The sequence below is a fragment of the Clarias gariepinus genome, chromosome 12 (genome assembly GCF_024256425.1).
Source record: "Clarias gariepinus isolate MV-2021 ecotype Netherlands chromosome 12, CGAR_prim_01v2, whole genome shotgun sequence".
In the NCBI taxonomy this organism is placed as follows: Eukaryota; Metazoa; Chordata; class Actinopteri; order Siluriformes; family Clariidae; genus Clarias; species Clarias gariepinus.
The window spans coordinates 1,163,177-1,189,597 of record NC_071111.1 but is presented as its reverse complement, the minus strand read 5'-3'; the positions used below and the strand labels follow the sequence as shown (position 1 = coordinate 1,189,597).

The window sequence follows — 26,421 nt, the reverse complement described above, 5'->3', positions numbered from 1 at the left end:
AACTCGGCCGGCTGGATGGCGTGGTCCGGCACCGCTGGGTTCAGCCATGTCTCGGTGAAGCAGAGGAGATTGCAGTCCCGAATGTCTCTCTGGAACTTTACCCTGGCCCTGAGGTCATCGAGCTTGTTTTCCAGTGACTGGACGTTGGCGAGCAGGATGCTAGGCAGAGGTGTGCGGTGTGCACGTGCTCTCAGCCTGTTCCTGACGCCGGCTCGTTTCCCTCGGGGCCGCCGCTTCGCGTCGCGTCCTTTGTTGTCCCTCAGGATCTCACTCGGCCAGCTCGGATCCGGAGTTAAAAACGTCGAATTGTGAGTACATTGTATACCAATAGAAACAAGAGTGTCTCTATCATAACTAATGTACCCCATGGTGGTAATTTTGCCGGTTTTAAAACGCTGTAAACTAACTTAAAGAACGAAAACAAAGAAAAGGTGGTCGGAGCAGTCGTGACGGCAGCCGACCTCACCGGCGCCATCTTGGATACTTCCAATCTTGGATACAACCCCCCGTCCCTCTTGGGAGCCAAGAAATACTGACTGCAATAGCCTGATTCTCTGTCTGGCAGGGAAGCATGTTCTATGGCCCCTTTTTCCAGCAAAGTCTAGAGTCTGTTAGATGTTTGGCATCCTGAAACATGGCATGAAGTTGCCGAACACCTAGCATTTCACTGGAGACCGCTGCTCCCTAAAACACCAGTGATGGCAGAGATTGATCCACGGCCTCCTGAGGGTGCCAGGAAGGAGTCCATATTCCTTATTGGAAACTTCTACGCGACCCCTCCCCGGTGGGAGACACCCCCATGGTCCTTGGCACGTAAGCCTCAGGACTCCCTTTTTAGAGGAGATGATGCTCCTCAGGCCCCAATCTCTACGAGAGGTTGCTCGGATCGCCACACTCTCCTTTTGTGCTTCATGCCTGGCGAGAACCGGACCTGGTCAGGACTGGGTGGCCGACAGTCCCGAACCCTGAGCATGGCGGGGGAGAAGCCTCACAAAGGCCTGCTCGTAGAGCTTCGCCTTCCAAAACCTAGTGGCAGTGGTGTTTACGGCTTCGCCAAAAAGGCCGGAAGGCGAGATGGGGCATCAAGGAGGAACACGCGATCCCTGTCCTTGATGTCCGTGAGATTAGGCCCGACCCGCTCCTTGAAAAAGCTTTTCCCACCAACAAAGATGTTAGTCTACACTGCTTGGTGGGGAGTGTGGATTTGTTCAGGGAGGATGAGCTCCTAGGAGAGAGATAGCCCGCTAGCATCTCTTCAATCTGGGGCATCATCATAAAAACCGCGCTTTTCGCATCAACGACATTCGAACAAATCAATGTCAATAGCACAAAAACACGGGATGAACATGGCTTATTCCATGAAAGAGTTAACTCATCATGGAGGTCGCCAAGAAGGGGAGGGACCATTGTTGAGGCCCCTCCTCCGACCACCTGACAGAAATGTGTCGTCTAACTTTGAGAGTTTGGGGAATTAATTTTTTTTTATCATTATTTATTTTATTTTATTTTTTTCACTGCGAATCGAGGTGTACGCGTTCGACCGCCAGTGGTACCACCTCAACTACTGATACGCTCACTCATCATAGAGGAGTGCTCTGAAGTTTCTATCACCGCGGAAGCGAGAGAAAAAGGCAGTTTTTTTGGCTGACGGGAGTCCAGCGAGGGCCACCAGGTACACGGCCTTAGAGAACCGATCGATGATGGTCATGATGGTGTCTTTCCCTTCGGAGGCCGGCAGGCCCGTAACAAAGTCAATGGCAATGTGCGTCCAGGGCCGACGAGGAACCGGGAGAGGTTGAAGTTCACCGGGTGTTGGTTGATTGGTGACTTTTGCCCTGGCGCACACCGGGCACGCCTGGATGAACTCACGGATGTCCCTCGCGATGGATTGCCACCAGAAGTCGCATCGGAGGAATTTGAGGGTGGGTCGGGTGCTCGGGTCTCCCGAGATGAGGGAGGAGTGACCCCACTGGTGGACTTCTGACCTCATCTTGTTGGGCATGTAGAGCCGTCCAGGTGGCACACCTGCTGGTTCAGCTTCTGTGGTCTGCACCTGGCGGACCCTCGTTTCCAGGTCCAACTGTAGTGGTGCGATGATCTTTGAAGGTAGACGGACAGGCGCGGGGTCCACCCGGGGTGCGTCCATTTCATGTTGATGAGAGAGGGCATCTGCTTTGGTGTTTTTAGACCCCAAGCGGTAAGAGAGGTGGACATTATAGTGTTCAAAAAACAACGCGCCTGTCTAGGGTTTAATTGTATCAGGTTCCGGATGTTGATTAGATTTTAATGGTCAGTCCAGATGATGAATGGCTCCCTGGCGCCCTGGAGCCAGTGACGCCATTCCTCCAAAGCCCACTTTATGGCCAGCAGTATTACATGGATGTAGTTTCTGATCTGGACCTTGTTGAGAGAGAACGGCTCCAGCGCCCACATTTGAAGTGTCCACCTCTACAACGAATGGTTTGCTGTCGTCGAGATGGGGAAGGATTGGAGCGGTAGTGAAACAGGAGCAGAGTTTCTTGAAAGCAGAGATGGCGGTGGAGTTGAGTCGGAAAGGGAGAGATGATGGGCGAGTCAAGGCGGTCAGGGGCGCGTCAACTGTACTGTAGTCCCGGATAAAGCGATGATAGAAATTTGCAACCCCGAGAAACCATTGAAGTTGCTTAAGGGTCTTGGGTAGGGGCCAATGACGCACAACCTCTAGCTTCTGCAGGTCCATGGCCACACCCTGGGGCGTGATGACAAAACCTAGGAATGTGGTGGAGCACTAGTGAAAAGCGCACTTCTCCAACTTACAGTACAGCTGGAGGGCGAGCAATTTCTTTAACACCGCCCTGACGTGCTGGATGTGTTCGTCTACGGTGCGGGAGTAAATGAGTATATCGTTTAAGTACATGAATGCCCACCGGCCTAGCATGTCCTGGAGGACATCGTTTATGAAATGTTGGAAAGCTGCGGGGGCATTACACAGTCCAAATGGTATCACTAGGCTCTCATAGTGTCCGGTAGGGGTGATGAAAGCCGTCTTCCACTCATCGCCCTCTCTGATGCGCACCAAGTTGTAGGCGCTGTGGAGGTCCAACTTTGTAAAAATGGTGGCACCAGGAAGAGCGTCCAGGGCTGAGCTGGTAAGAGGCAACAAGTGTCGGTTTTTTATAGTGATATTGTTGAGCCCCCTATAGTCAACACATGGACGAATTTCGCCTCCCTCTTAGGGAAGAAAAAACCCGCGGCAGCAGGCGAGGAGGAAGGCTGGATGGTGCCGTGGCGGAGAGTGTTGGTTACATACTACTCCATCGCCTGCATCCCTGTAGATGACAATAAGTAGAGGTGGCCGCGGGGTGGGGCAGTTCCTGGCTGGAGGTCTATTGCTAGTTCGTATGGCCGGTGAGGAGGAAGGTGAGTAGCTCGTCTTTTGCAGAAGACCTCAGCCAGGTCCCTGTAGATGGCGGGGATGGTATTGACATCGACATCGGGAGCCTGTCACCACATCGCAGAGGTGAGCATAATCTGCTGGGTTTACTGCTGACTGGCTCAGTCATTTCGTCACGAACTAACCGGAGGTAAAGCAGGAGACTTAACAGTTAGCCCGTGTAGCGTGGATGGTAAACCCAAACGCGGAATATATATATAATAAAGATCAATTATCAATATGAGTAAAAAAAATCAACAGATTTTCTAATTAACCAATTATGGATTTGAATTTATATGACTTAATTAGAAGTTTAACTCTTTCATGTTATTTTACACAACACAAGCTGAACCATGTCAGTCTAACATACACATCAGCCCCACTTAACACATTGCCTTTTCATACCAGCCTATACAATACATAAAAGGCAGGGTTTTACTGTGTATGTGTTGCATATGTATTTCTTGATGCATGCACATAGTGTTTCTCTGTCCATCTTGGGTCCACACACTTTACAGCACTTTTTTTTTTGGATAAACATTCCCTAATCAAAAAACAAACAAATAGGAAACATCTATTTGCAAAGGGCAAACTATTACCGGTCTCAAATTCTGTAAAGATCAGTGCAAGACTCACCTTGGAAAGTGTCCTTGGAAATGTAGCCCCCAGGATCATCTTTTCCAAACTCAAAGAACTCACTGCTGCTGCACAGTACTGGGGGTACTAAACTCACAATGGGAGGTAGTCCTTTTATTATTTCATATTGGAATCAATTACATCTCCAGCAAGGAAAAACACTCACTCACGCATTCACTTATGTTCTATAAAGGAAATAAATGATTACAAAGTCTTATGAACTCAAACCAACAATGCCTAAAAACAACATTGTAGTACTACAGTACTCATTTTATACCCCGGTTCTGTGTCTCATGCTCTAACAGCATAACCCTACTAACCAATCAGCAGGTTCTAACCTTATAAGGAAAAAAAAATTTTAACAATTAACAAAATACATAACATTGTCTTGTGTCTTACAAACTATCATACCATTGCTAAGTGCAGTGACTGCTGACACTGCACCTTACAGAACATCTTAGGTCTGCAGAATCGCAGATGTTACCCGATTTTTTTTTTCCACAGACATTGAAGCCATGTCAGAAAACGGAGCCTTTGCAGCATTTCCTCTCGCCAACACTTTGCACAGTTTCCTACACCGTTTTCATTCCCGCTGCAACTCGCCTTGCTTTGATGTCTAGAATAGTTTCAGCTTCACACATTACATCTCCTCTGGTGAGCTGGGACATATGACAACTTAAGATATTAGCACTTTACACGACAGCAGATAAAGTAATTGGTTACCTCTTAAAAAGGGGACATGGTAGCATGGATGTGCCTTCCTTTTGGAATACCTGAAAGCTTCTATTATAAACTTTTTACAATGTGTGGTATTAAGGTTTGCATCTAGTATGTGATATGACAGGGTAGTGTACTGTATATAATGTGGAAGACTGGTGATTGAGCACACACCGGAAGAACAGTGACCAATGAACAAGGGAATTTTGGGTATATTAAGTGAGGGATTGCCCCTGTAGCCTTGCTGGTCCCTACAGAGACTGCATATCTCCTGGTTCTGTCATTTCACTTTATCGTTGGGTTTACAGATGTGGCGCAAGATTTTACTCCCAGATGCTCCATACACATCATTGGAACAGACACCTAGTCTCCTCTAAAACATCACTGTATTTAATAAACTAACTTATGCCTCTCTTCTCTATCCTTTTCTGTCTTTCAGATGGTCCTCAGATCGTTGCCTCCTCCAGCTGTAACATCACTCAAGATTTGATTATGTGTTCCTGTGAAGTTCATGGAAATCCATCTCCTAAACTGGAATGGCATCTCTCTAGTCAAATTACCTCAACAACCAGGGATGAGTCTGTAAACAACACAACTTCAAGAAGCTTTATCTCCATCCATCAATCATTAATGAACATGCTTACTGTGCAGTGTGTTGGCTCTAATAAGCTGGGAATTGACACACAGCTCTTCTACTTTAAGGAACTCACTCATCACTCTTCTAAAGGTTTGAAAAACAAAAAAAAGGCACAATTTAAAACTCGATTACTAATTTGGTTTGAATTTTTAAAATGGGGGGGTTAACCCAAATGTTGAAAAAATAGATCAGGTCTTTAGTTGTTGTTTAAAGATCGCCAGTGACTCAGTTCTAAGGACATCTAGAGAAAGTTCATTCTACCACTTAGGTGCCAGAACAGAAAACAGTCTAGATGCATGCTTTCCTCGATCTCTAAAAGATAGTGGGACCAGCCAAGCAGTGCTGGAGGATTGAAGGGAACATGGTGCAGTGCAGGGTCCGATTAGAGCTGGAAGGTAAGTAAGTGCTGAGACATTTTTAACCTTGTAGGCAAGCATCAGTGTTTTAAATTTGATGCAAGCAGCTACAGGAAGCCAGTGCAGATGGAGAAGTAGTGTGGTGTTTGAGAAGAAGGTTGAAAATGAGGCATGCAGCTGTATTCTGGATGAGCTGCAGAAGACGAATTGTGGATAGAGGCAGACCTGCCAGGAAAGAGTTGCATTAGTCCGGTCTTTCAATAACAAGGGACTGAAAAAGCACCTGAGTGGCCTGTGTGGAGGAAAATTTATAAATTTCTCTGATGTTGTAAAGAAAAAATCAACAAGAGTGAGTAAGGTTAGGAATGTTTGGAAAAACTATCAGTTGATTGTCCAGGTGTTAGGTTTTAAATGATGAAGTGTGTGTCCGAGCTAAGTTTTAAGCTAAGAGAAGAAGAGTTTTAGCTTTTTGTGTCCGCTGCACCTTGATACACTTACCGGTCCGGGCCCGATCGACCGGGAGAGACAAACACACACGCAGGCATGATGTCTGAAGATCTCTGTTTATTCTCAGCAAAGAGAGCACATTTAAACGATGCTACGTCCCGAACATCAAAAGAACCATCATTAACATGTCAGTCATAGAGGGACCCGGAGACAGACAGGTGAGAGGAGATGCATTTGCATTCTCCTGATTAAACAAAAGGATTCTAGCAGACAGAAGCCATTTGGATGTCTCCTCGTCTGGATACAGGATATAGAAGGTGTTACCACAGAAGACATGAGGAAACACAGTGAGGGGTCTGTTCTCAGAGCACAGGAATCTTCTCATTAGATTACATTGTCTTACTACATTATAAAACCTTACAGTGCCCCCTTAAATTCTAACAGAATTTACTACAGTTTATGGCATAGAAGAGATTTACAAAATCAAATTTAAAAAATTTAACTAATCAAAACCCTGTGCCTGTGTAAAGAAATGAGAAGATATGCCCCCTTTTGTGGTGTCTTCATGACGCCTGTGGTTCTATTAAGCTACAGGACCTAATGAACTTGTCAGGGGCCGTCAGGAAGAAGAAGAGAGCTAAAGGAGCAGGACCCAAGTGCAGATTACAGCGCCAAAAAGGGGGCGTGGCACGTCGGCGGTCGAGCACTTCCGTGTTTCGGGGGGGAATCCCGATGACGTAATACAGGGTTGTAAAAACAGGTTGAAAAACCAGAAAGATCCGTCCGCGGAGCGTGAATCAAAAGGGAGCGAGCAGAGACGTTGTCGTGAGCCAGTGCGAGAGTTCAAAGCCAAAGAGTCAGTCAGCGAGGCAAAAATCCGAAAGGGGAGCGAGCAGAGACGTAACCGTGAACCGAAGCGAAAGGTCAAAAACAGCCGGGAAACACACAGCGAACGAGATCCAAAAAACGAGAGACTAGAAGCGAAAACCAAGAACAAGCGAGGTCGAAGACGGAGATAACTAACACAAAAACAAACGCGAGAAAACTGGGCTTTTGAAGGCACGCAATAATCTGGCAGCGAGACAGCGCTCTGCGCTTCCTTAAATGCCGGGAGAAATTAGTTGTGAATGGGATGCCGGTGTGTAAAGAGGCGGGGCGTGTGAAAAAGCATGACAGCCAGAAAACATGAGCACGTGTGAGAGCGAGAGGACATGACAGCGTGGGAAAAAGGGGAAAAATAACGGCAGTTCAAGATGGCAACGTGACAGAACTTCCTCTCTGTAAGTGTAATATTTACCTCGAGAGACAGAGCCCTGAACTTCAAACCCCCGTTTAAGAATTCAGCAGGCCATCTCCAGTCCTTCTGGTCTTTTATCAATAGACTCCATTCAAAACCAGTTCCCCAGACCATGAAGCCAAACATCTCTCTCCACAATTGACTAGGAGAGAGTAAAAGACTTCAAGTCTGACTAATCTACCTGTACATCAGATATAACATGTGAAGGTGCCAATCATAACTTCATACAGTCTATAATGTGTGTACAATTCTGCCATGTGTGTTTTCAGACTATTACAGTAGTGTGTACTGTATGTGTATGAGGTAAGGTGAGGAAAATCAGTGTCCAAAACATCCAAGTCATCTTCCAAGCTGATCTCTTCTTCGACCCAGATACTTTACGTATAGTAGAGAGTCAGTTGGAGCCCAGAAGAGAGGTTACTAGCACTTTATTATGGGCCCGTGCCTTCAATCCTTCACTATCGAAGATATGCATCAGCATATGATTTAGAAAGATCTCAGATTAGAGTTGCATATGGATGATTTAGCGATATCTCTGTCAGAATTCCACCTTGTCTGATGTTGCTATGAGAAAGCTTTTGGTTAGACATAAACAAAATTCATAAATTTTATTGGACACAATAAAATCAACCATCAGCTGATCCAATGAAATTTCTGTATCTAAAATAAAAGAGAAGGTTGTTTAATAGCATCACACATTGTCACGATTTGTTATGCGGCCTGCTACCTTCCAGTGTACTTTTGTTCTGTTGAGGAAATTAGGATTAAATCTTGCTGCTGCTGTTTTTTTCTGTAAAAGCAATATAGTTATGGGTAACAGTCATGAGTACAGTCATATACAACATGGAAGACATGAATCTTTGTCACATACAATCTTTACTAATGTTTGTCATGTTAGGTGTGTTAGTTTGAATATTAGTTGAAGTCAGTCAGTCAGTTCTTTGTCTGTGTCAGGAGTGCATGCCGCTCTGTCATGAGCTTCCAAGCCGAGTCTTGTGCTTAATTTCCAGCAGCGGAGCTCAACGCTGCATAATTTGGTTTCCAACTTGTGCCAATAGTTGGTTATTTCTCAATCATGAATTAATCCATTTACTTATTTTTGTTACTGCAGTCATTATATTGTGTGCACACATGTAATAATTTCATAAGCATGCTTTGATTGTTGGTAAATTGTAGTGTATCAAAGTAAGGCGGACACCTCAAGGTTTAATTACGGACACTTTAAGCTCGTTTTATTGACTTATTCCAGAATATATATATATATATATATATATATATATATATATATATATATATATATATATAAATCTAAAATACTGTAATTTACACACCATACCTTGTTCCTAAGAAATGCTCAGGAAATGGATCTTAGCCTTACACTAAGTCCATGTCCTCTAACCAAGGTGGGGATTTACATATTTATCCAAAACTAATATTGCAATTTAGAATGCAACTACCGTGATTTAACGAGGCATTCGGCAGTCCCTAACCATTCTGCCTTGTTCCTGAGAACACCAGCTCAGTGAAACGAGCCTCGGTTGCGCCTGGCCGATCTCGCACGTAACTACGACAAGGAGAGCAATACCCAAAAAAAAAGCTAAATTATGCACATCGTAAGTGTATAACTGCAACTGCACGCCGCTCCCTGTTCCAAAGTCCGCACTCTAAGGAATATGGATATTTTAACCAATTAATTAATTTTATTTGTTACCCACGCGCCGCTACGCCAGGGCCAGCTTATACACTAATGCACATCACAAATGCCTCACTAAATTACAGAAATTCTTCCAAAAATTACAAATAGCTTTAAACGGTATGAATACATTCGCCACATATGCCCCCTTAAAATACTGAAGGGAATTTAAATTATTTTGACTTTCCTATGAAGGGAACGCAAACTAATAAACGCAACTTCTTAAATTTCAGGTATAGCAGGTGAACAAAAACAGTTATCTATTATTATTATTAATTTATTATTATTATTATTATCATTATTCTTATTAATGTATTTATTCATTTTCATGTTTTTTTTTTTTTTTAGGATCAGAATCTATTGAACCTAAAAACAAATTAAAATGTCATGTGACTAGACCTTGTGTCTAGTGGTGCCCAATTTAGATGGATAACTTGTTTAAAAACTGTTGAAATGTACACAAAACTGTTCAAAATCTTCTTTCTGCCTGTACTCCATCTCTAACAGTCACTTCTGTATAAAGTCATTGTCCCTTCTATGCACAAGTCCACAGCATCTTAATCTGGCCACTCTAACTTTGTCTCCAAACTGCCCTACTTGCACTGTTCCTCCAATATACACATGCCAAATCCTGTCCATTCTTGTCACTATCAAAGCAAATTGCACCATCTTTAGTTCGCCCCTACAGCCCTGTTTCCTTTCTTTTCATCAGCACCAATGTCTACAAATCATGCAACACTGCTGGTTTCACAACAATTCTATAAACCTTTCTATTCGTACTTGCTTATACTTTCTGGCACAGATAATTCCTGTGTGGACTCTCATTTTCACACAAAACTGCTTTCAATATTTGTTAAATTCCAGCACTCCAGATTTTCAGTTTGTAACATTCCAAACAAGTGACAACATTGCACAACATTAGCTAGGCCAAGTTAGTACCAGGAACAAAGCACAAAAGTGTAACACTGCCACCTACTAGACACGAGTATCAATGAGCAAAGCCCTCCAGATATTACTAGCCAAACAACTATCAAAGTTACAATCCACACACGCTCTATGCATTCACAGTCCCTGGTGATGACCGTCGTGTTAAAACCTGCATTTTAAGCACTTAACTTGTATGTAGTATATGTACACATGTAGATTATAACCTTAACAGACAGATGTTGCTTCAGCACGACCATTGCATGGCGACAAAGCCATACAAGCACACTTACTGTTAGTAATACAACACTCTAATTAAAAAATACTACAATAGATCCAAATGTTGCATTTAGTGCCTAATGGATTTTTTTTAATTTATTTTTTACATGGAATAATGCCAAAGCTAACCACAACAGTTATCATGAATATCTTAATGAAGAGCCACATGAAAAACAAATGAACATCTGAATGTAAATCTGCCCATTTCGGCATTCTGACCACGTTACAGCGCATACAGTTTAAGCACGCTGACTGCGGGTCAGAGCCGATTCTCATCACACTGTGTGTGTGTGTGGTGCGGGGACGTAGTTTCCTGTTGGTGACGTAGCTTCCTGTTTTTGTATCGTTGCCGCGAAAGTTTGCGTTTGTGTTAGCATTTAAATTACATACTTTTTTCATTTTTACAATAATAATATTAATAGCAACTAGTTTTTACATTTCATACTATTTGGCTTCGCCTTTTTCTGCGCTTTTTGGAGAATGCGCGGGTTTCTTCTTCTAAGAACAACAAACGGAATTCAGCTCCAAACAACTAAAAACTCCGACTCAGGTAGGTTATCATGTCTAATATTCAGCTCGTTCAGTGTGTGGAGTGCAGGATGTTTAGACATGTGATAGGTGTGTGTTAGTGAGCACTCTGACAGAGAAGATATCAGCGTTAGAGGAGCGCATCCAGACTTTAGAGAGGGTTAGAGAGTGTGAGAGCAGCGTTATTCCTGTAGCGAACAGTCTGGGTGCTGCAGGTGGAGATAACCAGCCCCCGACTCCGGCATTAGAGCCCTCACAGCGGGACGAGTGGGTGACGACTCGGCGGCATACTCGTTCAGCCAAAGCTAACGCTAAGGCTAGCCCACCGGAGCACACCTCTTCTGCGCTTCACGTGTCCAACAGGTTTGCTCTCCTCAGTGATGCACCCGCTGAGAAACCTGAAAGAGCTCTGGTTATAGGAGACTCTATAATGAGGCACGTGACATTAGCCAGGCCTTTAGGGGCGCCAGCGGCAGTGGTTAGGTGTATCCCAGGAGCCAGAGCACCGGACATAGCAGGTAATCTTAGGGCTCTAGGACAGCACAGGTTCTCAAAGATAGTAGTACATGCTGGAGCTAATGATATACGCCTTCGTCAGTCAGAGGTTAGTAAGAATAACTTTATAGAGGTGTTTAAATTAGCGAAGGCGATGTCCAATGGAGTAGTATGCTCTGGTCCCATCCCAATGAGACGTGGTGACATAACTTACAGCAGGTTATGGTCGCTGAACCGCTGGATGTCCAGGTGGTGCTCCGAAAACAACGTGGGCTTCACTGATAATTGGAAGACCTTTGAGGGCAAAGCTGGCCTGTTAGGGCGGGACGGTGTCCATCCCACTCGGGAAGGTGCTGCTCTCATTTCTTGCAGTATAGCTCATAGTCTCAGAAGAGGCCTAGTTAATCGGTGACAATCCAGAGCCCAGGCCAGGGAGCAGACAGACAGGCTAAACCAACCGTCTGCTAGCTGCATAGAGTCGTCACTCAGGGTTCACTCTATTGAGACTGTGTTTGTTCCCCGAGCTAAAAACAAATTTAGAAAGACTCAGAAAGTCTGTTTTAGTAATTTAATTAACATAAAGACCACAAACTTGGATCAGACTGAATGCGCAGCCGGTACCTCTGATCTGAAGCTAGGACTGTTAAATATTAGATCTCTCGCATCTAAAGCAGTTATAGTTAATGATATTATCACAGATCAGGAGTTTGATATACTCTGTTTAACAGAAACCTGGATTAAACAGGACGAGTATGTAGCTCTAAATGAAGCTAGTCCTCCTGGATACAGCTACATACACCAGCCTCGGTTAACTGGTAGAGGAGGAGGCGTCGCAGTTATTCACAATGATAATTTGACTATTGTACAAAAACACGGACACAAATTTAATTCATTTGAAATTCTTTATAGTAACATAAGTGTATTTAACTATATTAAGGCAGCTCAGTCGATCCCGCTAATTGTCATTTACAGACCTCCAGGGCCGTACTCTGAATTTCTTAGTGAATTTGCAGATTTCCTTTCAAACCTAGTCGTTTCTGTAGACAAAGTGTTTTTTAATATTCATTTTGAAAACCCAGAAGACCCTCTGGGAACAGCATTTATGTCCATACTGGACTCGGTAGGAGTAAATCAGTGTGTAGTAGGACCCACTCATAAAGCAGGTCACACTTTAGATTTAATAATATTATTCGGATTAAGTATAAGAAATTTATTCACAATTCCACTATCTGAAGTTATCTCAGATCACTATCTTGTCTCAATTCAAGTGTGTCACAGTAATAATGTACGCACAGCGCCGCGCTACCGTATGAAACGTACATTCACATCAACTACCAAACAGAGTTTTATCAGTAATCTCCCAGAGTTCCCAACTTCGATTAGATCACCGTCTGACCGCTCTCCTCAGTGATGCACCCGCTGAGAAACCTGAAAGAGCTCTGGTTATAGGAGACTCTATAATGAGGCACGTGACATTAGCCAGGCCTTTAGGGGCGCCAGCGGCAGTGGTTAGGTGTATCCCAGGAGCCAGAGCACCGGACATAGCAGGTAATCTTAGGGCTCTAGGACAGCACAGGTTCTCAAAGATAGTAGTACATGCTGGAGCTAATGATATATGCCTTCGTCAGTCAGAGGTTAGTAAGAATAACTTTATAGAGGTGTTTAAATTAGCGAAGGCGATGTCCAATGGAGTAGTATGCTCTGGTCCCATCCCAATGAGACGTGGTGACATAACTTACAGCAGGTTATGGTCGCTGAACCGCTGGATGTCCAGGTGGTGCTCCGAAAACAACGTGGGCTTCACTGATAATTGGAAGACCTTTGAGGGCAAAGCTGGCCTGTTAGGGCGGGACGGTGTCCATCCCACTCGGGAAGGTGCTGCTCTCATTTCTTGCAGTATAGCTCATAGTCTCAGAAGAGGCCTAGTTAATCGGTGACAATCCAGAGCCCAGGCCAGGGAGCAGACAGACAGGCTAAACCAACCGTCTGCTAGCTGCATAGAGTCGTCACTCAGGGTTCACTCTATTGAGACTGTGTTTGTTCCCCGAGCTAAAAACAAATTTAGAAAGACTCAGAAAGTCTGTTTTAGTAATTTAATTAACATAAAGACCACAAACTTGGATCAGACTGAATGCGCAGCCGGTACCTCTGATCTGAAGCTAGGACTGTTAAATATTAGATCTCTCGCATCTAAAGCAGTTATAGTTAATGATATTATCACAGATCAGGAGTTTGATATACTCTGTTTAACAGAAACCTGGATTAAACAGGACGAGTATGTAGCTCTAAATGAAGCTAGTCCTCCTGGATACAGCTACATACACCAGCCTCGGTTAACTGGTAGAGGAGGAGGCGTCGCAGTTATTCACAATGATAATTTGACTATTGTACAAAAACACGGACACAAATTTAATTCATTTGAAATTCTTTATAGTAACATAAGTGTATTTAACTATATTAAGGCAGCTCAGTCGATCCCGCTAATTGTCATTTACAGACCTCCAGGGCCGTACTCTGAATTTCTTAGTGAATTTGCAGATTTCCTTTCAAACCTAGTCGTTTCTGTAGACAAAGTGTTTTTTAATATTCATTTTGAAAACCCAGAAGACCCTCTGGGAACAGCATTTATGTCCATACTGGACTCGGTAGGAGTAAATCAGTGTGTAGTAGGACCCACTCATAAAGCAGGTCACACTTTAGATTTAATAATATTATTCGGATTAAGTATAAGAAATTTATTCACAATTCCACTATCTGATGTTATCTCAGATCACTATCTTGTCTCAATTCAAGTGTGTCACAGTAATAATGTACGCACAGCGCCGCGCTACCGTATGAAACGTACATTCACATCAACTACCAAACAGAGTTTTATCAGTAATCTCCCAGAGTTCCCAACTTCGATTAGATCACCGTCTGACCCCACAGAACTCGATCAGGCGACTGAATATTTAGAGTCGACATTTCGCTATACCTTAGATAATGTAGCTCCAGTTAAAGGAAAAATTATTAGAGATAAGAAACTTGGTATAACGATCACACGCGCACTTTTAAACAGATTGCTCGGAAATTAGAACGTAAATGGCGTTAAACTAAATTACTAGTATTTCAAATAGCATGGAAGGAGAGCATCCTGAACTATAGAAAAGCTCTTAGTGTAGCTAGATCAACATATCTCTCCACTCTTATAGAAAATAACAAAAATAATCCTAAATTCTTATTTAATGCTGTAGCCAAATTAACCAGAAATAAGACCACTGCAGAAATCTCCACAACAACATCATGCAATAGTGAGGACTTCATTAACTTTTTTAATAATAAAATTGTAAATATTAGGCATAAAATTGAGGTTTTGAAACCGAACAATGTAATTGATGCAGATGTTAATCTAGCCATGTCAGATCAGAACCTAGAATACTTTACTCCCCTTGAAGAGAATGAACTAATTTCACTCATCTCTTCTGCAAATTCATCAACCTGTATATTAGATCTTGTACCGACACATTTTCTTAAACAGATAGTACAAGCAATAACAGAACCCCTGTTGAGAATAATTAATTCTTCACTCAGCATTGGTTATGTTCCAAAATCTTTTAAATTAGCAGTTATCAAACCAATAATTAAGAAACCTGACCTTGACCCCTGTCAGCTGTCCAGTTACAGGCCAATATCAAACCTCCCCTTTATCTCTAGGATTCTGGAAAAGATAGTAGCAGAGCAGCTATGCTCATATATACATAAAAATGGCATACATGAACTGTATCAGTCAGGATTTAGGCCTCATCACAGTACAGAGACAGCACTCGTTAAAGTAGTAAATGACATTCTATTGGCCTCTGATCAGGGTTGTGTAACTATACTTGTATTACTTGACCTCAGTGCAGCTTTTGACACCGTTGATCACGCTATTCTTCTTTACAGATTAGAAAATGTAGTCGGAATTAAGGGTACAGCCCTCTCCTGGCTCAGATCCTATCTGACCCATCGTTATCAATATGTAGACTTAAATGGTGATTATTTCGCATGCTCTCTAGTGGAGTTTGGCGTTCCGCAGGGTTCAGTTTTAGGTCCACTGCTTTTTTCCCTTTACATGCTTCCTCTGGGCAACATAATCCGTAAGCATGGTATTAGTTTTCATTGTTATGCTGACGATACACAGTTATATGTCTCAGCAAAACCTGATGAGAAAAAACAGCTTACTTAAATTGAGCAATGGGTGCAGGACATAAGAAATTGGATGCTAATTAACTTCCTTCTGCTAAATCCGGATAAGACAGAAGTTCTAGTCATAGGACCGCACACAGCTAGGAGTAAAATTTTAGATCACACCGTAACTTTAGATGGCCTTTCTGTTCCATCAAATGCAACAGTGAAAGACCTTGGTGTGATTATTGATTCCAGCCTTTCATTTGAAGCACATGTAGATAACATTACCAGGATAGCATTCTTTCACCTCAGAAATATTGCCAGGATAAGAAATTTATTGTCGCTAAACGATGCAGAAAAACTAGTTCATGCTTTTATCACCTCTAGGTTGGACTATTGTAATGCCTTAATTCAATTCAATTTTATTTGTATAGCGCTTTTAGCAATTTTCATTGCCGCAAAGCAGCTTTACATAGTCAAAAGAATTATTTAGGTTTGTATGAAATGTGAATTTGTATGAATCAAAATGGTCAGTTTGTCCCTGGTGAGCAAGCCGAGGGCGACAGTGGCAAGGAAAAACTCCCTGAGATGGTAAGAGGAAGAAACCTTGAGAGGAACCAGACTCAACAGGGAACCCATCCTCATTTGGGTGAAACAAAAAGCAGTAAATGATCTGCATTTATACAGTGTGTAGGGTGGGAGGCAGTTCAGCTATAATAGCTGATGTTAATTGATGTTAATATGGAGTCCAGGTAGTTATTGAAGACCCAGGTAGACTTGTAAGAAGTTCCAGTCATGAACTATCGAACTGTCAAGTCCCCAGAGAAACAGTTGCCAACACCAGTCAAGGCCAGAACCATTTTCTAGGTAGAGAGAATCATCCCCAGACACCAGACGCATCCCAGAGAGACACACGGGGCATCCATGTGACGAGATCTTCAGCCAGAAGCGGGGCACCAGGATGGGTCAGACAGGTCCGGAGGGCAGAGGGAGTCTGGATCACTGGCAGCTCAGGAACGACATGTGTAGCTCGACAGAGAGAGAGAGAAAGAGTGAAAGGGGGGGACAGGAGGAGAGAGGAAAAAGAAAGAGGGGGGGAAAGAGAAGAAGAGGAGAGATGGCAGTTAGGTCTGGTCACAGTCACACAATGTATAATGTGAATGTATATTAACTGTAGCATGCAAGCAGAGACTCCGGCAGGACTAACTATGACAGCATAACTAAAAGGGAGAGCCAGAAGGAAACACAAACATGAGGGCTTCCTGACATGTAAAGCAAACAATCCCCTCACCGTCAGCAAACCTGAGTGATCAACGAGAGTGAGGAAGACAGCATCCAAACATACCAGTTCACCATAATACTCTACGTCCATGAGTCCCCCAGATCTGCTTCTTTACCTATGGCAAATCTATTTATAAAAATGCTCGGCTAAATAAATAGGTTTTTAGCCTGGACTTAAACACTGAGACTGTGTCTGAGTCCCGAACACTATTTGGAAGACTATTCCATAACTTTGGGGCTTTGTAAGAAAAAGCTCTGCCCCCAGCTGTATTTTTCATAATACGCGGTACTGACAAGCAGCCTGCATCCTTTGATCGAAGTAGGCGTGGCGGATCGTAAGACACTAGCAGTTCGCTCAGGTACTGCGGCGCGAGACCATTTAATGCTTTATATGTCAAGAGTAGTATTTTAAAATCAATGCGAAATTTCACAGGGAGCCAATGGAGTGAAGATAAGATAGGGGTGATGTGCTCATATCTTCTGGTTCTGGTGAGGACTCTCGCTGCTGCATTCTGGACTAGCTGAAGCTTATTTATGCATCTAGCTGAACAACCAGACAGTAAGGCATTACAATAGTCCAACCTAGAGGTGATAAAAGCATGAACTAGTTTTTCTGCGTCGTTTAGCGACAATAAATTTCTTATTCTGGCAATATTTCTGAGGTGAAAGAATGCTATCCTGGTAATATTATCTACATGTGCTTCAAATGAAAGGCTGGAATCAATAATCACACCAAGGTCTTTCACTGTTGCATTTGATGGAACAGAAAGGCCATCTAAAGTTACGGTATGATCTAAAATTTTACTCCTAGCTGTATGCGGTCCTATGACTAGAACTTCTGTCTTATCCGGATTTAGCAGAAGGAAGTTAGTTAGCATCCAATTTCTTATGTCCTGCACACATTGCTCAATTTTAGTAAGCTGTTTTTTCTCATCAGGTTTTGCTGAGACATATAACTGTGCATCATCAGCATAACAATGAAAACTAATACCATGCTTACGGATTATGTTGCCCAGAGGAAGCATGTAAAGGGAAAAAAGCAGTGGACCTAAAACTGAACCCTGCGGAACGCCAAACTCCACTAGAGAACATGCAGAATAATCACCATTTAAGTCTACATACTGATAACGATGGGTCAGATAGGATCTGAGCCAGGAGAGGGCTGTACCCTTAATTCCCACTACATTTTCTAATCTGTGAAGAAGAATAGCGTGATCAACAGTGTCAAAAGCTGCACTGAGGTCAAGTAATACAAGCATAGTTACACAACCCTGATCAGAGGCCAATAGAATGTCATTTACTACTTTAACGAGCGCTGTCTCTGTACTGTGATGAGGCCTAAATCCTGACTGATATAGTTCATGTATGCCATTCCTATGTATATATGAGCATAGCTGCTCCGCTACTATCTTTTCCAGGATCTTAGAGATAAAGGGGAGGTTTGATATTGGTCTGTAACTGGACAGCTGACAGGGGTCGAGGTCAGGTTTCTTAATTATTGGTTTGATAACTGCTAATTTAAAAGATTTTGGAACATATCCAGTGCTGAGTGAAGAATTAATTATTCTCAACAGGGGTTCTATTATTGCTGGTACTATCTGTTTAAGAAAATGTGTCGGTACAGGATCTAATATACAGGTTGATGAATTTGAAGAAGAGATGAGTGAAATTAGTTCATTCTCTTCAAGGGGAGTAAAGTATTCTAGGTTCTGGTCTGACATGGCTAGATTAACATCTGCATCAATTACATTGTTCGGTTTCAAAACCTCAATTTTATGCCTAATATTTACAATTTTATTATTAAAAAAGTTCATGAAGTCCTCACTATTGCATGATGTTGTTGTGGAGATTTCTGCAGTGGTCTTATTTCTGGTTAATTTGGCTACAGCATTAAATAAGAATCTAGGATTATTTTTATTTTCTTCTATAAGAGTGGAGAGATATGTTGATCTAGCTACACTAAGAGCTTTTCTATAGTTCAGGATGCTCTCCTTCCATGCTATTTGAAATACTAGTAATTTAGTTTGACGCCATTTACGTTCTAATTTCCGAGCGGTCTGTTTTAAAGTGCGCGTGTGATCGTTATACCAGGGAGCAAGTTTTTTATCTCTAATAATTTTTCTTTTGGCTGGAGCTACATTATCTAGGGTATAGCGAAATGTCGACTCTAAATATTCAGTCGCCTGATCGAGTTCTGTGGGGTCAGACGGTGATCTAATCGAAGTTGGGAACTCTGGGAGATTACTGATAAAACTCTGTTTGGTAGTTGATGTGAATGTACGTTTCATACGGTAGCGCAGCGCTGTGTGTACATTATTATTGTGACACACTTGCAATGAGACAAGATAGTGATCTGAGATAACTTCAGATAGTGGTATTGTGAATAAATTTCTTATACTTAATCCAAATAATATTATTAAATCTAAAGTGTGACCTGCTTTATGAGTGGGTCCTACTACACACTGATTTACTCCTACCGAGTCCAGTATAGACATAAATGCAGTTCTCAGAGGGTCTTCTGGGTTTTCAAAATGAATATTAAAATCTCCAGCAATTAACACTTTGTCTACAGAAATGACTAGGTTTGAGAGGAAATCTGCAAATTCACTAAGAAATTCCGAGTACGGCCCTGGAGGTCTGTAAATGACAATTAGCGGGATCGACTGAGCTGACTTAATATAGTTAAATACACTTATGTTACTATAAAGAATTTCAAATGAATTAAATTTGTGTCCGTGTTTTTGTACAATAGTCAAATTATCATTGTGAATAACTGCGACGCCTCCTCCTCTACCAGTTAACCGAGGCTGGTGTATGTAGCTGTATCCAGGAGGACTAGCTTCATTTAGAGCTACATACTCGTCCTGTTTAATCCAGGTTTCTGTTAAACAGAGTATATCAAACTCCTGATCTGTGATAATTTCATTAACTATAACTGCTTTAGATGCGAGAGATCTAATATTTAACAGTCCTAGCTTCAGATCAGAGGTGCCGGCTGCGCATTCAGTCTGATCCAAGTTTGTGGTCTTTATGCTAATTAAATTACTAAAACAGACTTTCTGAGTCTTTCTAAATTTGTTTTTAGCTCGGGGAACAGACACAGTCTCAATAGAGTGAACCCTGAGTGACGACTCTATGCAGCTAGCAGACGGTTGGTTTAGCGTAAGGGATCTAATGTTGAGAAGTCCAAACTTTAGAGGTAGACTTCGATTACTTATTTGGGCTTTTTCTGGTTTAATGGTTACCAGATTGTTTCGGCTGGATTTAACGAATTTATTCTTTTTTCTCACTAATCGGGGAATAGACACAGTTTCTATAGTACAAGCGAAGTGTGTGCGTCTATTAGTATGGTGAGTTTTATTGTGGCTGGTATCTAAAGAATCTGAGGTATGACTTACCGCAAGTCAGATGGTTCGTAATGTCCTGGAGATGTTGTCAGAGAGGACCGCTGCTCCAGCTCTGCTAGGGTGCAGGCCATCTGTGCGGTAGAGCCTAGGACGCTCCCAGAAAACATTCCAGTTATCAACAAAGGGTAATCTCTGTTGTTGACACCAAGATTGTAACCATTCATTGAAGGCAAATAATCTACTGAACCTCTCGATTCCTCTCTGAAATGTCGGAAGTGGTCCAGATACGACGATCTTTGTCGTGGGTGATGTGCTGCGGACCTTCTCAACCAGGCTCCTGAAGTCCTTCTTTAGGATCTCCGTCTGCCTCAGCCTGATGTCGTTGGTGCCAGCATGGAGAACCACAGCTCGAATGTTCTTCCTCAGGGCCGCAGGCACCTGTGCAGCAACATCAAGAACACGTGCACCAGGTAAACAGCGCGTGTACGCCTTACCTTTAGCTGTGGTAGCACGCACGTGCCGGACAATGGAGTCTCCGATGACCAGCGCGTCGTGTGCCGTCTCACGGAGAGGAGCGAAGCGGTTTCGGGTTGAGATCTCGAAGACGGGTGGTGGCGGAGGAGGAGAGGTCCTCGCCCGGGGCTTGGCGCGCGTCTTCCGCTGCTGAAGTTTCCAGGCCTCGTGGTATCCCGGCGCCGGGGTGAAGGAAAGCTGGGCAGGCTGCGTTCTCGGTGCGTTGGACCTGGGCAGAGAAGCACGCGGGGTTGAGGTCGTCGGAGAATTCTCATGCCGAGAATTTACCTGGGACAGGTGAGCGTCGGTCCGCGACGATTCCAGCGTGGCTTTCCGCTGCTGTAGCCGGGCCAGCTTCACCTGTAGGTCGCGGATCAGCTTCTCCACGGCCTCCATCTCCAAGTCTACCGAGTGCAGCTCCAATGTCTCCTCACCTGCACACAGGGGCAGAGACCCAACCGACATGGTGTCTAAAAATAGAAATAACCGGTGCGAAAGAGCGTAAACAAACTTGTGATAGCCGGGCTAACGGGCTAGCGATGCTAATGAAAAGCCGGCTAGAAGCGGTGTGCTGCAAAACTATTAAAACTTATACGATATAAACTTATACGAAAACGATATAACACGCGTTTCGAGTGAATATATTATAAGGTAGTATGAAATACTTATCTGTTATATGTTTACTCTTCGTAAGGGGACGAAAAAGTAGAAAAATTGGTCAGTCTGGCGGAGCTCGGGAAAAAGCAGCCAAGTGTGACACACACACAGGATGCTCCTTACTGTCTGGTTGTTCAGCTAGATGCATAAATAAGCTTCAGCTAGTCCAGAATGCAGCAGCGAGAGTCCTCACTAGAACCAGAAGATATGAGCACATCACCCCTATCTTATCTTCACTCCATTGGCTCCCTGTGAAATTTCGCATTGATTTTAAAATACTACTCTTGACATATAAAGCATTAAATGGTCTCTGAGCGAACTGCTAGTGTCTTATGATCCGCCACGCCTACTTCGTTCAAAGGATGCAGGCTGCTTGTCAGTACCGCGTATTATGAAAAATACAGCTGGAGGCAGAGCTTTTTCTTACAAAGCCCCAAAATTATGGAATAGTCTTCCAAATAGTGTTCGGGACTCAGACACAGTCTCAGTGTTTAAGTCCAGGCTAAAAACCTATTTATTTAGCCAAGCATTTTTATAAATAGATTTGCCATAGGTAAAGGAGCAGATCTGGGGGACTCATGGACGTAGAGTATTATGGTGAACTGCTATGTTTGGATGCTGTCTTCCTCACTCTCATTGATCACTCAGGTTTGCTGACGGTGAGGTGATTGTTTGCTTTACATGTCAGGAAGCCCTCATGTCTGTGTTTCCTTCTGGCTCTCCCTTTTAGATATGCTGTCATAGTTAGTCCTGCCGGAGTCTCTGCTTGCACTCTACAGTTAATATACATTCACATTATGCATTGTGTGACTGTGACCATACCTAACTGCCATCTCTCTTCTTCCTCTCTTTCCCCCCTCTTTCTCTTTCCTCTTTCCTCCTGTCTCCCCCTTTCACTCTTTCTCTCTCTCTCTGTCGAGCTACACATGTCGTTCCTGAGCTGCCAGTGATCCAGACTCCCTCTGCCCTCCGGACCTGTCTGACCCATCCTGGTGCCCCGCTTCTGGCTGAAGATCTCGTCACATGGATGCCCCGTGTGTCTCTCTGGGATGCGTCTGGTGTCTGGGAATGATTCTCTCTACCTAGAAAATGGTTCTGGCCTTGACTGGTTTTGGCAACTGTTTCTCTGGGGACTTGACAGTTCGATAGTTCATGACTGGAACTTCTTACAAGTCTACCTGGGTCTTCATTTCCACCTGGACTCCATATTAACATCAATTAACATCAGCTATTATAGCTGAACTGCCTCCCACCCTACACACTGTATAAATGCAGATCGTTTACTGCTTTCTGTTTCACCCAAATGAGGATGGGATCCCTGTTGAGTCTGGTTCCTCTCAAGGTTTCTTCCTATTACCATCTCAGGGAGTTTTTCCTTGCCACTGTTGCCCTCGGCTTGCTCACCAGGGACAAACTGACCATTTTGATTCATACAAATTCACATTTCATACAAACTTAAATAATTCTTTTGTCTGTGTAAAGCTGCTTTGCGGCAATAAAAAATTGCTAAAAGCGCTATACAAATAAAATTGAATTGAATTGAATTGAATAGTAACCCATAGCAACCGTGGGCGCGGCTTGATGACGTAGTAAGTTAGCCACAGAAGCGTTGTAATGTTTCTAATTCACTAAGTGCAGAGCTGTTGTAAATGACAGTAGTCCGCACGCTTGTCATAAATACTTCCACAATAATTAATCATTCATACCCATTTCAGTTGTTGTTGACCAGATGAATTAACAAGTTATTAAAAGCGCAACTTGAAACGCGGAACGAATTTAGTTATTAAAAATGAACAACGGTTCTATAAAACACGGCGGTACTGACACCACAACGAAGCTTTTTTTTGTTCAAAACACCGCGGATATTTCTTTAAACATGACGTGACGAAAGTTATATAAAACTTGCTCCGGAAAACAAAACCTTTAAGACAAGACGATTAAAATTAATTAAACAAAAACGGTAAACAAAAATTATTTAGAAAAGATAATGTATTTAAAATTTATAAGGTATTAAAAGCTAAATAAACACTTACTTTTTTCCTCTGAGAGGGAAGACCGGACTGAGCCCCCACATTGTTAGGTTTTAAATGAAGATGTGTGTGTCCGAGCTAAGTTTTAAGCTAAGAGAAGAAGAGTTTTAGCTTGTTGTGTCCGCCGCACCTTGATACACTTACCGGTCCAGGCTTGATCGACCGGGAGAGACAAACACACACACACACACACACACACCCAAACACACACACACACACACACACACACGTAGGCATGATGTCTGAAGATCTCTGTTTATTCTCAGCAAAGAGAGCACATTTAAACGGTGCTATGTCCCGAACATCAAAAGAACCATCATTAACATGTCAGTCATAGAGGGACCCGGAGACAGACAGGTGAGAGGAGATGCATTTGCATTCTCCTGATTAAACAAAAGGATTCTAGCAGACAGGAGCCATTTGGATGTATCCTCGTCTGGATACAGGATATAGAAGGTGTTACCACAGGAGGCATGAGGAAGCACAGTGAGGGGTCTGTTCTCAGAGCACAGGGATCTTCTTATTAGATTACATTGTCTTACTACATTATAAAACCTTACACCAGGGTTACCCCAAAGTTGCATGCAGTGAATGAATGAGTTTTCTGATTGTTGTTCAGGGGATTACAAGGTCTTGACAGGGGGATAAATCATCTGGGATGAACAGCAGTTCGGTTTTTACTGAGATTGAAATTTGGCTAATGAGCTGCCATCCAGGATGAGATGTCTGCCAGACATGAAGTGATCCAGATGGAAACCTAAGTGTCTAACACTAGAAGCACTGCGCCAGTGTCACCTACTTTTAACGCGGTTCAGCGGTCATTTGACCGCCTATTGTTTTAAATGGGAAGCTAGATGGCGCTTTCCCCCAAAGCAAATAGTTTAGCTCCAAAATCAACTTGCACTTGGACAATGCGCCATTCATTCCCGCGTTGATAATCAGCGACATATTTATTTTTCATATTTAACTGAGAAAACCTACTACAGAGTCTCTAAGGGGACAAAGGAGGAGGAAAAAAAAACAGCAGAAGTAAAAAAAACAAGTCATGTTTTGCATTATGACCAAAATTTGCGGAATGTTTTACTGTTTATGCCCACATAAGAACCATGTAAGAAAAGCGAGGGAAATGTGGAAGTGATGTGTGGCCACTCAATGAGAACTAAACCAAAGATTTCGGTAACTACACTGAGTGTAACATCTGCATTGTGACACTAAACAGCTGAACAACTTCACTTTAATATTTAAAAATTTTATACCAGTACAAGAAGGTAACAGTTTGGTACAGTTAAGTACCCTAACACCATTGATTATGAGTTTCAGCTGAAACTAATTCTTTACATGTAACAGAAAATGTAGATGCAGATTCCAAATGTATAAAGATACATGCTAATATATATATTAATATATAAATATAACAACAGACAATTTCTTCACCTCGTTGGAACAAACTATCTTTTGGCGAATAAAACCACCATTGTTGGCACAATGAATAAAATCAGATGAGAAATGCCCTCTTGTACACAGGTACAGTCTGAATGATATTCAACCAGGTTGTTAAAGACTGGAAAGGCCATGCTCACGATTTACAAGGCAAAATGAAAGAAAAATTTATGCGTTCTGAGCACAATACATCAGGCAGTGTCAATTGAGAATGGCGAAAAGAAACTGCGCTGGCCTGTGACTGTGTTTTACAACCTCCTAGACCTGGCGGCAATTAATGCACATATTCTATATAAACAGTGCATGAATATGACCATAAGCAGAAGGAGATTTATTCTGGAGTTGGTAAAAGAGCTATGTGCGCAACAGAAAACGGCTAAAGCAGCAGGGGCAATGGCAATGGCATGCAAGCGACCTTTACCTGAAACTCCTTCTCCACCTGCGAAAAGTTAAAATTCAAAGTCAAAAAGTCAAATTGTTGTTGAAACAAACAAACAGTTGTGCGAGGAACAAAACCTCTTATATCTGCCAGACCTGTAAGCGGCTTGTCTGTGGCAAATGCTCAAAGAATGCACCAAAGCTATGCTTGGAATGTTAATAAAGCGATGCAAGCATCATGGGCAAAATTCAAAATGTTGAAGGGAACTTCAGCAAATGAAAATCAAGTCAGCAGATGTTCAGGGAAATACTTATGGCATCTGCTAGAAATCCAAACTAAATTAATTGTTAGCCTTTGAATGGTGATAAAAATACTTGCAAAACATCAGCATACATTTTGTTCTAGGCTGTTGGTCAAATATCTCTCCACTTGAAATGGAAGCACAAAATGGAGGGGCAACATGCAAAGGATTTTAGCATCTCGACAGTATACTACGCTGTTTATAAAGTAGACATCTTTTTTTTTTTTTTTATTTTGTAATCTTTCTCGTGTTTACCTCGTACTGTACAATGTATATTATTCTTTTTTATGAATTACTGTAAATAAACTACATATGCAGTTGATTTACGAGAAAGGACTTTTCTGTTTTTTGTTTTTTGTGTGCTAAACTAAACTTCAGGATCAAGTTATAGCTACAAGTTTTTTTTATTTAAAAAGTATTTTATATATATATATTCAATTCAATTCAATTTTATTTGTATAGCGCTTTTAGCAATTTTTCATTGCCGCAAAGCAGCTTTACACAGACAAAAGAATTATTTAAGTTTGTATGAAATGTGAATTTGTATGAATCAAAATGGTCAGTTTGTACCTGGTGAGCAAGCCGAGGGCGACAGTGGCAAGGAAAAACTCCCTGAGATGGTAATAGGAAGAAACCTTGAGAGGAACCAGACTCAACAGGGAACCCATCCTCATTTGGGTGAAACAGAAAGCAGTAAATGATCTGCATTTATACAGTGTGTAGGGTGGGAGGCAGTTCAGCTATAATAGCTGATGTTAACTGATGTTAATATGGAGTCCAGGTGGTTATTGAAGACCCAGGTAGACTTGTAAGAAGTTCCAGTCATGAACTATCGAACTGTCAAGTCCCCAGAGAAACAGTTGCCAACACCAGTCAAGGCCAGAACCATTTTCTAGGTAGAGAGAA

General features: G+C 42.6%; 2 protein-coding genes across 2 annotated transcripts in view; one reads left to right on the top strand and one right to left on the bottom strand.

Annotated features, from left to right (window-relative positions):
• Positions 1-26,421, top strand: part of LOC128533948 (myelin-associated glycoprotein-like) — a 127,071-nt gene that overhangs the window by 11,460 nt on the left and 89,190 nt on the right. Inside the window, exon 6 of the mRNA XM_053508193.1 lies at positions 5,205-5,492. Coding sequence (XP_053364168.1) covers positions 5,205-5,492 — 288 coding nt within the window. The remainder of the gene's footprint in view (positions 1-5,204; positions 5,493-26,421) is intronic.
• On the bottom strand, positions 20,253-21,450 carry LOC128533943 (uncharacterized). Its single transcript, XM_053508186.1, has 2 exons — positions 20,443-21,450; positions 20,253-20,340 (listed from the first exon to the last, which is right to left on the bottom strand). The coding sequence occupies exons 1-2, from the start codon at positions 21,171-21,173 to the stop codon at positions 20,253-20,255; spliced, it is 819 nt and encodes a 272-aa protein (XP_053364161.1). The 5' UTR covers positions 21,174-21,450.